General features: G+C 44.6%; 1 protein-coding gene across 1 annotated transcript in view; it reads left to right on the forward strand.

Annotated features, from left to right (window-relative positions):
• Positions 1-15,196, forward strand: part of nxn (nucleoredoxin) — a 229,165-nt gene that overhangs the window by 182,322 nt on the left and 31,647 nt on the right. Inside the window, exon 6 of the mRNA XM_041198421.1 lies at positions 13,249-13,428. Within this exon, the coding sequence (XP_041054355.1) occupies positions 13,249-13,428 (180 nt within the window). The remainder of the gene's footprint in view (positions 1-13,248; positions 13,429-15,196) is intronic.

Below are 15,196 nucleotides of genomic sequence, written 5' to 3' on the forward strand. Positions count from 1 at the left end.
TGTGGGTCTGGAGTCATGTGTAGGTCAGACCAGATAAGGAGGGCAGATTTCCCTCCCTAAAGGACATTAGTGAACCAGATGGGGTTTTACAACAATCATGGTCACTGTTACTGAGACTAACTTTCAATTCCAGATTTTATTAATTGAATTCAAATCCACCAGCTACCATGGTGGGATTTGAACCCGCATCCCTAGTGCATTTGCCTGGACCTCTTACTAGTCCAGTGGTATCACCACTATGCCAGCATCTTCCCCCAAGCATCTAATTCCCTCCCTAAACCTCTCTGCCTCTTTACTTCCTTTAAGATGCTTCTTAAAAATTCGCTTTTTTGACCAAGCATTTGATAACCTGTCTTTCTAATCTCTTAAGTGACTGGATGTTAAGTTTTTTTGATAACACTAATGTAAAGCATCTTGGGATAATTTACTACAATACAGATGCTGTATAAGTGCATGTTGTTGTGTCTTACATTAATGGCCCCTAGTTTTGGTGGTCTCCACAAGAGAAAATATCTTCTCTACATCTACCATATCAAATCTTAAAAGACCTTGATCAGCCTTCCCTTTATTTCTGGAGAGAGGAGCCGCAGCCTGTTCAAAGCTGAGAGCAAATGGGCTTGAAGGGCTTTCAACCAAATCTTCTTTGGGTGAAATTCAAGCAGGCTTGATCTGCAGGCTTGACTGGGGTTACCTGATGACATAATGGCCTAGTGTCTTATTGACAGTCACAGCTGGGTTGTCTGGGAAAATGGAGGAGAGGGGAGTCGACTGTTCAAAGGCACATCTTTCCAGCTGCTGAGTTATCGGCCGCCCTGAATCAACTGGTCTGAGCACGTGTGGTCTGTCTGTCTGATGGTTAGGAAAGGGAGAAATTGTACAATGTTCCCTCTCCTGATCTCGCTGCCACGGGAATGCGCTCACACACGGAAGCTGAGTGGCAACATGAATGAGTGTGGCCATTGGTGCTCTCTTGGACAAGTTGTCTATAGCCAGAAGTTCCATCGCACAATTTCTGCTGCCATTCAGCAGTTGTTGGCTACAGTGACTCAGGGTAATTAGGTGCTTGCACAGTATTACATTTTGTACATAGTATTTGCAACAGAGGAACAGGCCATTCAGCCCACCAGATCCATACTGGCATTTGTGCTCCACACGAGCCACTTCCCACCCTTCTTCGTCTAATCCCATCAACATAGCTTTCTATTCCTTTTTCCCTTGTGTGTTTATCCAGCTTCCCCTTAAATGCATCACTGCTTTTCACCTCAACCACTCCTTGTGGTAGCGAGTTCTACATTCTCACCACTCACTGAGTAAAGAAGTCTCTCCTGAATTCTCTATCGAATTTATGAGTGATGGTCGTTTTATGGTCCCTAGTTCTGGTCTCGCCCACAAGAAGAAACATTTTCTCCACGCTTACCCTATCAAACATGTTCTTAATTTTAAAGACGCCTATCAGCTCACCACCCCCGCCCCCCTCAGTCTATTTTTATATAGAGAAAAGAGACCCATCCTGTTCATCCTTTCCTGATATTTATAACCTCTCAGTTTTGGCATTGTTCTGGCAAGTCTTTCTCACACCTTCTCCAATACCTCTGTATTCTTTTATATAACAATGGACACAGAGCTGGCCATAGCACACCAGGTGTGACCTAACCGAGGTTTTGTAGAAGCTTAACAGCACTTCTTTGCTCTCCAATTCTATTCCTCTATAAATGCACCCCGGTGCTGTGTTTTATTGGTTTCTTAATGGGCACTGCTACTTTTAGTGATTTGTTTATCTGTATCCTGTATCCTGCTCCTCTACCCAGCTTTTACATCCTTATTTACCAGGAATTATGTGCCCCCCATTCTTCCGACCAAAATGTAACACTGGTCACTGTGCAAGATTTAGTGTCTTTGATAGTGGGGGTTGAGCCTTTTTAGTCTAGTTTGAGAAGGCTGAATGGGGTAAGTGTAAAGTCCTAAACTATGTGAATTAGAAGGTTCCCAGATTCCAAGTCTGTGCTGATCTCCGGCGGGGTGGGTGCAATGGCAATTGACATGAGACTGAGAAAACCAGCCAATGATCCAGGTCCTGATCACTGAATCCTGCTGAGAAGTGTGTCATAGTGTCAGCCGGGGCTCAGTGAGTAGCAGTCATAATTCCATTATTGCCAGCAGCTAGTTAGAGAAACTAAGAAGAGGTCACCTGCTGGCATCCTCCCCCTCCCCCCAGTCTTAGGTGTCAGCCTTGGATTGCACTCTCGCCTCTTGAGTCAGGCGGTCATGGGTTCAAGTCCCACAGCAAACTTGAAGATATAATTTATTCAGGCAGTCCACCACAGCCCTGATAGACGTGCTGTCAGAGGTACCGTCCTTTAGATAAGACGTTATACAGAGGCAGATGCTAAATATCCTAGGGCACTGTTGCTGAATTATCCAGCATTGCAATGGACAGGGGTGTTGGAGTTTGAATCCAGTGTCTGAACCTCAGTTGCTGTTTGTTTTCTAACTTAAGTTAGTGCTGTTTCATCTGCTCTCTGGAGGAGGTCTCTAAACAGACTGTTTCAGGATGGATAATTGTGAAAGCGGGGGAGGGATATAAGAACACACAGTTTCAGGAATGCCAAACCCCACCCTGGTTAAGTAGCCAGTTCCTAAGGGGTGGTGAGATTGAGAACCAGAGCACACTGACTGAAGGTGATTAGTCAAAGAAACAACGGCGGCATGAGGAAAGACCTTCTTAGACAGTGACAGGTATGGATCTAGAACACACACCTTAAACCAGCTTATATTTCAACTCTTTCTTGGACTCGAACTCAAGTTCTGTCGAAGGGTCATGAGGACTCGAAACGTCAACTCTTTTCTTCTCCGCCGATGCTGCCAGACCTGCTGAGTTTTTCCAGGTAATTCTGTTTTTGTTTTGGATTTCCAGCATCCGCAGTTTTTTTGTTTTTATCTAGAACACACTGCCTGATAGCTGCACTGCCCACAGCAATGTGGTTGACTCTTCATTGCTGATCTGCCCATTAGTGACGTAGCGGAAGCATGCTGGGCCCACAACCCAGAAAACGATGAATCAACACCATCCTCTGCTATTTATTCACCAGGATGTTGCCTGGACTGGAGTATTTCAGCCATGAAGAAAGGCTAGATAGGGTTTGTTTTGCTTGGAGTAGAGAAGGCTGAGGGGGGACCTGATTGAGGTGTACAAAATTATGAGGGGCGTAGATAGGAAGAAACTTTTCCCTTTAGTGGAGGGGTCGATAAACAGGGAGCATAGATTTAAGGTAAGGGGCAGGAGGTTTAGAGGGGATGTGAGGAAACAATTGTCACCCAGAGGGTGGGGGGTACCTGGAACTCACTGCCTGAAAGGGTGGTAGAGGCGGAAACCCTCACAACATTTAAGAAGTATTTAGATGAGCACTTGAAAAGCCATCGCATACAGGGCTACAGGCCAAGTGCTGAAAAATGGCATTAGAGTAAATAGGGGCTTGATGACCGGCGTGGACATGATGGGCTGAAGGGCCTCTTTCCATGCTGCAAACCTCTATGACTCTAAGAGCATGGGAGTTCTCCCTGGTGCCCTGACCTCATTCAACATCACTGAATAGATTAATGGTCATTTCTGTTTGTGGGAGCTTGCTGTGTGTAAATTGGCTGCCACAGTTCCTTTATTACTGCGATGACTACACTTCAGTGCCAGAAAGCCCAACTCAAGACTGCCTAAACAATTGCTGTATTCAGATGTACACCAGGGAGCCCGCTCACATGTCAAATGTTTCAAAAGCAATCTTAAAGCTGCCACGAGGGTCTGCTCTATTAACACCAACATATGCCCAAACCTCGCCAAAATGGCAATTCATCATCAAAAATGGTGTCAGGACCTTCCAATCAACAAGAGCAGCCACTGAGAGAGAACAGTGAGAGAGATGGAAAGAGAGGCAGTTGTTTGAGATAACAGTCCACCACCACCTGTACTGGTGGACAGCTGAGGTCCTCGCTGGGGGAGAGCCTGTAAGGCTAAGATAGGGCTCAGAAGCCGTCTGTGAACCCGCAGCCAACATTGACACCATGCATCCGTCCAACCGCCTGCAAGGAGATATCATCCTCAATATGAGGCAGTGCCGATGGTAATGATGACACAGTACTGCATTGAAGCGAAGCACTTGGGTCCTCCTGAGGCCATGAAAGACGCAATATAAATGCAAGTTCTTTCTCTTTTTAGGTGAATGCTATTTAGTAAGAGCAAATTTGGGCCGGGTTGTGAGGTACTTGACAGTCAAGTGGCTTTCTGATGTTTCCTGTTCCAATAGCCACTTGGATGAGCTACCAGTGTAACCAGTGCCTGAGGAGCTGTACCAAAACACATGCAAGCATCTTTGGGGGTAGAAAGATGGTGGATAAAAGTGTCTTGAATCTGGTTTATACTCAGTCATGTGACAGGTGACACCACAGCCTAGAATAATAAATCATGACTGGATCATCACAAGACACCTTTGTTGTAATGAAATTGTGAGAATTTGCAGAAGGAAATAAAGTAGTTCCCAACTTCCATTCACAATGAGAAATTAAGGGTCACTCTCATGGTCTACTGTGTGGAACGTTAAGGTATGGAAGAGAAAGGGAGGGAGGTGGGGCAATTCTGTCCTGCACCATAAAACAGATGTTCATTTCTAATGTTTAATGTTTACTCACTTACTCATAGGTCAGCTGTTCTTTTTTAGTAAATTTAATTTCTTATTTTCCTGACCATTTTTCAAGTCAATTTTCCACTCCCCCTCAAAAATAATAAACTTACACAAGAGGTAATGCCATTGAATCAAGACTGTCGGATTTCATGCCTCCATCCGAGTGTCCTGCTGTGTGTGCACTGAAAGCCTGCATTCAGATTGTTGCCACAGAAGCTGCATAATTGAAACTGAAGTGTTGTGGGCTAAATCCGTTCTTGATCAAGTCCCAATGCCCTCCTGATTTTTACTTGTATGTTTACCACACCTACGGCTAATTCCAGTCCTGTCATCTGCAGGACTTGAGCAGAAGATCCACGCCGACATTTTCATGGTAATCAAGTGAACTAGTCTCATTTACTGTTTGTGGGATCTTGCTGTGTGCAAGATGGCTGTCACATTCGTCTACATCACAATGACACCAATAAAATGGTTGACTGAGGCACCCTGAGGATGTGCCAAAGTGCCATTTAAATGTAAATTCTTCCTTGGTTAATGAATCGCCCCAGCTATCGTAGCTTCTTTGAATATTTGTTGTTCCTACCGTCTCTCATCCTCGTCCTCCCGAAGGGATTATGGGGCAATCTTCCCACAGAAAGAAGAAAAGAAATTGCAGCCACAAGGTTGGATGGGCAGCAAAAACTTTCATTCAATTACACTTCAATGGCCTTACTAGGTCTGTTAATTGCCCGCGGGTGCCTGGCGACTGAAACATTGCGCAATGACATCGGGACGCTCACCCAATGTCATCGCGTGTCATTTTACACTCGAGCGGGTTGGGCGCATGCTCGCCCACTCAGCGCAAATTTCTGCCCATTGAGTGGGACTTGAACCTATTGTGCTTGGTGGCTGATGCTTGCACACAACCTTCATGGACCAGAATATTTCCCACCTAACACCTCGGTTTCCTACAGTGTCGGGGAAGAGAAGGTGGAGATGTTGGCAGGTCTTTGTCTTTGTAACTTGTTTCTAATTGTGGAACACAAGCCCGATATGATATACCACCAGCCCCAACACCACCTTTCCCCTTCCCTGAACAGGGGCTACCATTGTTTACCAAGTCTGGAATAGAATGGGCATTAAACTCAAACTAGACGGTGAGGTCCAACATTGAATGGTTAGGGCTAAGCAGGTTTGTTTGGCACTGTTGGAAACCATGAATAGAAAGCTGTGCTAGATGGTTGACACTTGTACCACCTCCTCTCTCTTGGTGAGTCTGCCCATTCATTAAGCACTGTTATAGGCCTGATAGGTTAAAGCATTTGAAGCTTCAATTTATTTCTCTTCCCAGCCACCTCTCCCCAAATCATAAACCTGGAAATTTTAAACCTTTCTCTGTTATTTCCCTTGCTGCAAACTTAGGAGACAGGCTGTAGCTCCTCAGTTTGCAGGTCAGTTTGGTGTGTATTGTACCATACAGCCCAATTTGGGACAGTCCTTTGCCAACAGCTGGTCTTCTGACACAGGTTTATAGCTGATTCATTACATTGTCAGTGATTGGGTATCAGATGGTCACCGTGGACACGTGGCCTTTTGAAGCTGGATCAGGTCTGAAGTGTATGTTCACGGACTGTTTTTTTTAAACTCATTCATGGGATTTGGGCATCGCTGGCTAGACCTGCATTTATTGCCCAACCCCTCAGAGGGCATTTAAGAGTCAACCACATTGCTGCAGGTCTGGAGACACATGTAGGCCAGACCGAGTAAGGATGACAGATTTCCTTTGAAGGCAATCAGCAATGGTTTTGTGGTCATCATCAGACTTTTTTAATTCCAGATTTTGTAATTGAATTCAAATTCCACCATCTGCTGTGGTGGGATTCAAACCCAGGTCCCCATCCCCAGGGCATTACCCTGGGTTTCTGGAATACCAGTCCAGTGATAATTCCACTGTGCCACCACCTTTATGCAAAGGCTGCTTCAAAGAGTTGTTAAAATAATCTTTATCCAAGGCAGGCAAATTGCTTCCAGGCTTCTGCAATGTTACTGTTGAGCTATTAGTTGTGAGCTGGTTGCCACCTGCACCCATTGATTCTTCCGAGACTGTCACTAGACTTTCAGAACAGTATAATGTAGGTAATTGGTGGCCGTGTCTTCAGCTGCATGGGCCCTTCCTAAGCCTCTCAGCCCCTTTTCTCTTCCTCTTAAATTCTCCCGAAAACCTACCTCTTTGACCAAGGTCTTTGACCTCCTGCCCTAATCTTATGTCAGACTTGATCTGATAACACTCTTGGGCTGTTTTACTACATAGAAGATGCTATATAAATGAAAGTTGTTGTTGTTTTAACACAACATTTTCATGACACATTCTCAACTGTGGAAAAATACCCTTCGGTGCAAATGCAGATTTTATCTTTCCAAACACAGGTTACAGCCGGAGAGAGAATTATGTGCTGCTTCTGTTTGAGATAGCAGTGCTGGAACTACTTTGAAGTCACAAATTAAGTATAAGCTACAAGAAGGATAAACTTTGAAGTACACTGGCTTAATTTCTTTGGCATATTAGCGCAAATCACTTCAGCTCAGTGACAATGAATGTGCTGTCTGACTGCTTGCTAACCCAGCTGAGATCAGGGGAAATTGAGAGTGTAATCTACTTTCCCGCTGTTCTATAGTGTCTTGTACCTAATCTATGCCCCCCCCTCTGGGTGGAGCTGCCTGCTACTTTATGGGTTTTTATTTTCACTATACCTGCCACTTGGGTTCAACATCAGTAGCTACTTCCGTAAGTGGACCTTGTGTTCCTTATGAAGCAGAGTATACCTTCACCTGACCACTATTTAAGTTAATGCAGCAAAACCCCAGGCACTAAACAGAGAACCCTAGCCATTGTTTTCCAGCAGATACCATCAGTTGACCTTTATCTTCAATAGGCAGATGAATCAGAAAGTTGTGGGTTCAAGCACCATTGCAGGGAATTAAGCAGTACATTTAGGCTGACACTCCAGTGCAGTACTGAAGGAGTCACAGGGACCACTTTGTGAATGAGGCATTAAATCAAGGCCCTATCTGCATCCTCAGGTAGATTTAAAAGGTCCTATTTTGAAAAAAGACAAGAGAGTTTTACCCGGTGCCCTGGCCAATGGTCGTACCTTAAGCAACACCTGAAACGGATTATCTGGTCACCTATCTCAATGCAGCTTGTGGAATCTTGAAGCAGTCACTGTTGTAATGTAGGATACATGGCAACCAGTTTGCACCAAGCAAGCTATCACAAACAGCCATGTGATAGTGATAACAACAATCTATTTCTGTGATGTTGAATGAGGAATAAGTATTGGTCAGGACACAGGGAGTAGGTGCCCCCCTGCTGCTCTTCAAAATAGTGTCATGTTCTTCAACCCACCACGTTCAGAGGTGAGAATGGTGAGAACGCCACTCATGGAGCCGTGGCTGGCACCTATACCAGGAACAGCGGTCCCCAGGGTATCTCTTTTTTACCGGGGATAATTCTCCTGCTGTTCTACAAAATAGTGCAATGGAATCTTTTACATCCAGGGTGACAGGGCCTCACTTAACATCTGATCTGAAAGATGGCCCCTCTGACAGTGTGGTGCTCCCTTAGCATTGCACTGGAGCGTCAGCCTAGATCGCTGTGCTCACATCCTGGATTGGGACTTGAACCCACAACCTTCTGACTCAAAGCCAAGAGTGCTGCCCACTGAGCTATGGCTGACACACATTTCTGTCTTTGCTCTTCATTTTTTGTTCATTGAGTCACTAAATCTTCAACCCCTTGCATCCATTGTACTTCCATAGGGGATGCTGACATTTTGGCAAAACGGTGCTGTAATAATGCTTAATATTTGCAGACTGTTTTGCATGTGATTTTGAAATGCAGTGTGCATAAGCTCACTAAACATGAGGTTTGGAAGCTCGAATGTTTAGCTTTGGCAGGGGAGAAGGGCTGACTAGACATGAAACCCTCCAGGAGGATTTGGCCCTCTCTTAGTACAGTACGTACCAACCAATAAAGGACTGATTTCCCTTTGTACTTGTGGCTGCTTTGTATTTAAAGACGTTTACAACAGTGACCATACTTCATAAGTACATCATTGGCTGCTTCCTCCGACTGTGAAAGCCTCTATATCCAAGTGAATTCTTTATTTCAGAAGCACTCATTTAACATCCAAGTGTAAATCATTAAACACCACCCCCCACTGCTTTTTAGCTCCTGCTGGAGTATAAGAATCGCAGACTTATTTTTTATTCATTCTCTATGTGAGCATCTCTGGCAAGACTGGCATTTATTGCCCACCCCTAATTGCCCTTTAGAAAGCGGTGCTGAGCTGCCTTCGTGAATACCATTGAATAGTCACTGTTGGAATATAGGAAACACAGCAGCCAATTTGTGCACAACAAGCTCCCACAAACAGCAGTGTGATAATAACCAGATAATCTGTTTCTGTGATGTTTAGTGAGGGATAAATATTGGCCAGGACACAGGGAGTGGATGCCCCCCTGCTCCTCTTCAAAATAGTGTCATGGGACCTTTTATGCCCACCTAAGAGAGCAGATGGGCTTAACATCTCGTCTGAAAGACACCACTTCCAACAGTGCAGCACTCCCTCAGTACAGTACTGGAGTGTGATTATGTGCTTCAGTCTCTGGAGTGGGACATCAACCCACAACGTTCAGTGGTGAGCTGGAGCCACAGCTGGCAACTATAACAGGAACAGCGGTACCTCTTTTTCTCCTTTATTCTTTCAAGGGGATGTGGGCATCACTGGAAAGGCCATTCCTAATTGCTCTTGAACTGAATGGCTTGCTAGTGGGTCTGGAGCCACATGTAGGCAGATTTTCCTAAACACTGGGGGGTTTGGGTTTTTACAACAATGGTTTTATGGTCATCATTACTGAGACTAACGTTTAATTGTATTTAAATTACACCAGCTGGCCGTGGCAGGATTTGAACCTGTGGCCAGAGCATTAGCCTGGGCTGCTGGATTAATAGTTCAGTGGCATTACCACTACACACCACCACCAGCTCCCTCCTATACGTGTGATTCTTCCCCTATCCCACGCATTGCCTCCTGATTGTGAATGGTAACTCTTTCGAGTACAAACCCGTTTCCATCTGTTTCAGATGAAGTTACATTGTTTCATAGTTTACCATTGTGAGATTTGAACTTTTGATCTTGGGGTTACAAACCCAGTGCCATAACCACTTGGCTATTTAAGCCAAGCTGATTGTGAATGGTACTGTCACCAATTAGTATGGGCACGAAATGATTTGGATAGAGTAAATCATTATAAAACTGGATGCCTTTGAATCATCGATGTGTATGTTGTAATCTAATTATTGTAATTCCAATCATTGGGCCTTTCATCAGGGAGGAAAGAAAGTTAGAAAACCTTAAATGGTTGTTTGAAGTTGATTTGTAACTCTCTCTGAGGCAGTTTGATTTATAGAAGCTATAGTAATGGTGACACACTTTAAAGGGAATTCTCTAATCATTGTGGTGTTAAATCATTTCAGCTGTGAGAGAACGAGTTGAGAATTGAATTCTTTTTCGGGCACTGTCACATGGCCGCTGCTCTAATGAGGTCTCAGTGGGATTGACTCAAGCCTTGTTCATCTGCTGTGCATATTTACTCAACCAATGTTTTGGCTCTTTTTCATTATTTTTACACATGCCTGCAACACTAACACCAACACTAAATTGAATTACAGGCACACCCCACCCCCTCCGCCATCTCCATCCCTTCCTCATACCACTTGGTGCTAAACACCAAAATCCATTGAGAATGCCGAACTGTTAATTAAACATGCAAGAGGTGAAAGGAGGAGAAGAGTGTCTCTTCAAATCTTTACTGGGCTGTTATACTCCAGTTCTGCAGAGCCTTGTGAAGATGGCGGGTGGGGGGTGTCTTCCAGACAGATTTTCAGTGCAGGGGTTTGGGAATGCGGGTATATGTGTGTGGATGTCATTGCTTGGTCACTTTGTCCTGCCTTTCTTTATCTTAATTTCTTCCTCCAGTTTTCTTTCTTTTCTTGATACATTTTTTCTGTTTTCATATTGGATTTCTGTTCCTTTTTCTCCCCCCAATTCTTCTTCTCTGTTTGTCCCCTCCCCAGTAACACTGCCCTACAGCGTTCTATCTTTGGGGAGGATCAGGTTGTAAGTGACTGTTTCTGAGGCCTGAAAATCTTTTGTCATTTAACTGTCTGAACCATCTGATTCACCAGTCCGGTACAGGGGCTGTATGGGTTAAATTGTCAGGACAGCTTGGAATGAATTAGAATCATAGAATGGTTACAGCACAGGAAGAGGCCATTTAGCCCATCGTGTGTGCGTACCGGCTCTCTGCAAGAGCAATTCACCCAGTGCCAACCCCCTGCCTTTTTCCCGTAGCCCTGCAAATTCTTCCTCTTCAGACGATGATCCAATTCCCTTTTGAAAGCCACAGTTGAATCTGCCTCCAACGCACACTCAGGCAGCGTATTCCAGCACCAAATCATTCGCTGTGTAAAAGAGGTTTTTGCTCGTGTCTTCATCGCTTCTTTTGCTAATTGTAATATATATGTGTCCTCTTGGTCTCGATCCTTCCACCAATGGGAACAGTCTCTCCCTGTCTACTCTGTCCAGGCCCCTCATGATTCTGAATACCCCAATCAAATCTCCCCTCAACCTTTACCACTCCAAGATTTGACTTGTATTCCCTCCAGTTTAGAAAATTAAAGAGCTAGCTAATTGAGAGGTTAAGATGATTAAAGAATTTGATAGGGTAGATAGCGAAAAATGATTTTCTCTGATGAGGGAAGTCTAGAGCAAAGGGACATAACCTTAAAATTATAACTTGGCCATTCAGGGATGATATCAGAAACCACTTCTTAACACAGCAGGGAGTGGAAATCTGGAACTCCCTCTCCCCGCAAAGCTTTTGAGGCTGGAGGTGGAGGGTGGGAGTGTGGTTCAATAGAAAATTTCCAAACTGAGATTGATAAATTTTTATTAGGTAAAGGTATTAAGAGTTACAGAACCAAGGTGGGTAAATATAAGGTAGATAGAAATCGTTCATGAGGCTCAGGGAGCTGAATGGCTTCCTCCTGCTCTTATATGAAGCTTTATCACCGTGCTTCTATGATCTCCAAGCCAATCTACTGAGAAAACCATGTAAATAGAGCTTACATTTTGCCTAAAGTGAATCTCACACTCTTTCCCTGTAGGTACACATTCCAAATATTTTTATATTCACTTACAGGATGTGGGGCTCGTCAGCTAGGCCAGCATTTATTGCCCATCCCTAATTGTCCTTCAGAAGGTGGTGGTGAGCTGCCTTCATGAACCACTGCAGTCCATGTGGTGTAGGTACACCCACAGCACTGTTAGGGAGAGAGTTCCAGGATTTTGAAATATCTGAGTCCAACAAGCTTATGTGCAGTATAATGAGAGCTGGGGCTTATATTATCTCCCTAGGGGTAGTGCTGTGAGTTAATGGCCAAATCCACAGAACGTTGATTAGCCTTGTACAGCTAGGACCACCCTATCTGCTGGGGCATGGTTTTTCTGAAGCCCAGTGGAAAGAATTAGCAGCCCCAGTGAAAGGCTTGTTCTTTCAGATCCCACAGGAATACAAAGGCTCGCTCGTCAATTGTCAACACATTGCCTGGATTAGGTATTGGACGACCAGATCTGCGACATAAAACTGGCTCAGCTCCAGTCTCCAGTGACGCAAGAATAGAAGCAGGAATAGACCACACAGTCCACCCAGCCTGCTCCACCATTCAATACAATCATGGCTGACCTTGGGCTTCAACTCCATTCTCCCGCCTGCTCCCCATATAACCTAACCCCCCTGAGAGACAAAATTCTGTCTATCGCAGCCTTAAATATATTCAACAAAGGAGCTTCTGGGGTCAGGAATTCCAAAGATTCACAACCCTTTGAGGGAAGTAATTTTTCCTCATCTCAGTGCTAAATGATCAGCCCCTTATCCTGAGACTGTGCCCCCCTGCGTTTTAGATTCCCCGACCAACGCAATTTCTCAGTATCCACCCTAACAAGCCCCCTCAGAACCGTGTATACTTCAATGAGATCGGCTCCCATTCTTCTAAACTCCAGAGAATATAAACCCAATTTGCTCAGCCTCTCATCATAGAACAACCCCCTTATCCCGGGGACCAATCTAGTGAGCCTTCGCTGTACCGCCCCCAATGCAAGTATATTCTTTTTTAAATATGGAGACCAAAACTGCACACAGTATTGCAGAAGTGTGTTTCATCTCTGATCAGCAAGAATGCTATCCTAGAGCCATTTACCTCCTCAAGACGGGGAATTTGACAGTCTGAAATAAGGTGAGGTGGAAAAGGTCCCAGAGATATAGAGCACAAAACAAGGATCCTTCAGCTAAACTTTTAAGGTCAGTTCGTAGGTTCCAGGACTCTCAATCCCCAATTTGGAGATAATTACAGCATCCAAATGCCTAAAGTAACCTCTGGAAAATGCATAGAGCCAACTGATTTTCTTGAACTACTATGGTTGTTGAGTTTGAGCAGAAACATTAAATAATCACCAATGTTTTGCTTTAAATACAGGCATTCCAACGCTTATTATCCTGGACCAGGAGGGAAAGATAATTACACGCCAGGGGAGGCCAGCAGTGCTCAATGACATGGATTGCAAAGAATTCCCGTGGCATCCCAAACCAGTATTAGAGCTTACAGAATCCAACGCCTTCCAGCTGAACGAGGGGCCCAGCCTTGTTCTGTTTGTGGGTATGAAGTCTTAGTCATGTATTCCCCCTCTGGTATTTGTGTGGGTGCACATGTCTGTCTGTCTGTATGTGTCTGTCTGTCTGGCTGGCTGGCTCACTTGCTCACACACACACACATGTATGTGTGTATATACATGTCTGCACCTATGCAATGTTTAAAAACTTGACAGCACTTGTTAAAAGGCTGGTTTCCCTTTATTGTCTGGGCTGAGTAACCAAGTGATGGGTTTATCAGATCATTTGTGTCACTTTAAAACAAAGAATATAGAAAGATGTGCAGCACAGAAGCGGCCTTCTGGCCCATCGTGTGCATCCTGGTCGAGAAAGAGCTAGCCAGCCTAATCCCAAATTGCAGCTCTTAGTAGGTTACAGCACTTCAACTGCATATGCAAGTGTTTTTTTTTAAAGCAGTGAGGTTTTCTGCTTCTAACAGGCAATGAACACCCCTCTCCGCCTGCACCACCCCAGCACCCTCCTCATAAAATATTTACTCCTCAACTTCCCCCCCCCCCCCCGCAGTTCTTAAACCAATTACTTTAAACCTAAGCCCCTGGGTTATTGACCTCCCTGTTAACAGAATTAGGTTCTTCCTGTCCAATCTATCCAGGCCCCTCATATTTTATGCACTTCAATTAAATCCCCCTGCTCTGTTCCAAAGAAAACAACCTCAGCCTATCCAATCTTGCCTCATCACTAAAATTCTCCATTCTTGGCAACATCCTGTATAAAGGGGAGGTGATAGCGTAGTGGTATTGTTGCTGGACTAGTAATCCAGAGACTCAGGGTAATGCTCTGGGGACTCTGGTTCAAAACCCACCATGGCAGATGGTGGAATTCAACCACAGCAATGTGGTTGAGTCTTAAATGCTCTCTGGACAAGGACAATTAGGGATAGGCAATAAATTCTAGCCAGTGACACTCACACCCAATGAATAAAAAAATCTCTGTACCCTCTCCAGTGCCATCACATTCTTTCTGTAATGTGGTGACCAGAACTGTAGGCAATACTCTAACTTGTGTTTTATACAGTTCTAGCATAACCTCCCTGTTCTTATACTCCACACCTTGACCAATAAAGAAAAGTGTCCTATACGTCTTCTTGGCCATCTTTTCTTTCTGTCCTGTTACCATCAGGGATCTCTGCATGTGCACTCCAAAGGACAGTTCTGTCTCCTGCAGAGACTGTTCATTCTTTTACCTTGTTTGCCCTCCTCCAATGCATTACCTCACCCTTCTCTGAATCGGACTCCATTTGCCATTTTCTTGCCTATCTGACCAGCCCATTGATACCTGCCCTGCAGTCCTTAGCTTTCCTCATCACCGTCAACCACACAGCCAATTTTCATACCACCTGTAAACTTCTTAATCGTGCCCCCTACATTTAAGTCTAAATGTTTGATAAACCACCAACAGCAAGGGACTCAGTACTGAGCCCTGCGGAACCCCACTAAAAACAGCCTTCCAGTCACAAAAACAGTCGTCAGCCATTACCCTTTGCTTCCTGTCACTGAGCCAATTTGGCATCCAATTTGCCACTTTTGTGTGGATCCCATGGGTCTTTTTATTTTTCAACCAGCCTGTCAGGTAGGATTTTGTCAAAAGCCTTGCTGAAATCAGCATAGGCTACATCCAATGCGCCACCCTCATCGACCCTCCTTGCTACCTCAGCAAAAAATCCAATCAAGTTAGTCAGACACAACTTTCCATTAACACACACGTGCCGACTGCCCATGATTACTCCATGCCTTTCCAAATGACGGCTTATACTG

Source organism: Carcharodon carcharias, chromosome 10 (assembly GCF_017639515.1).
Source record: "Carcharodon carcharias isolate sCarCar2 chromosome 10, sCarCar2.pri, whole genome shotgun sequence".
In the NCBI taxonomy this organism is placed as follows: domain Eukaryota; kingdom Metazoa; phylum Chordata; class Chondrichthyes; order Lamniformes; family Lamnidae; genus Carcharodon; species Carcharodon carcharias.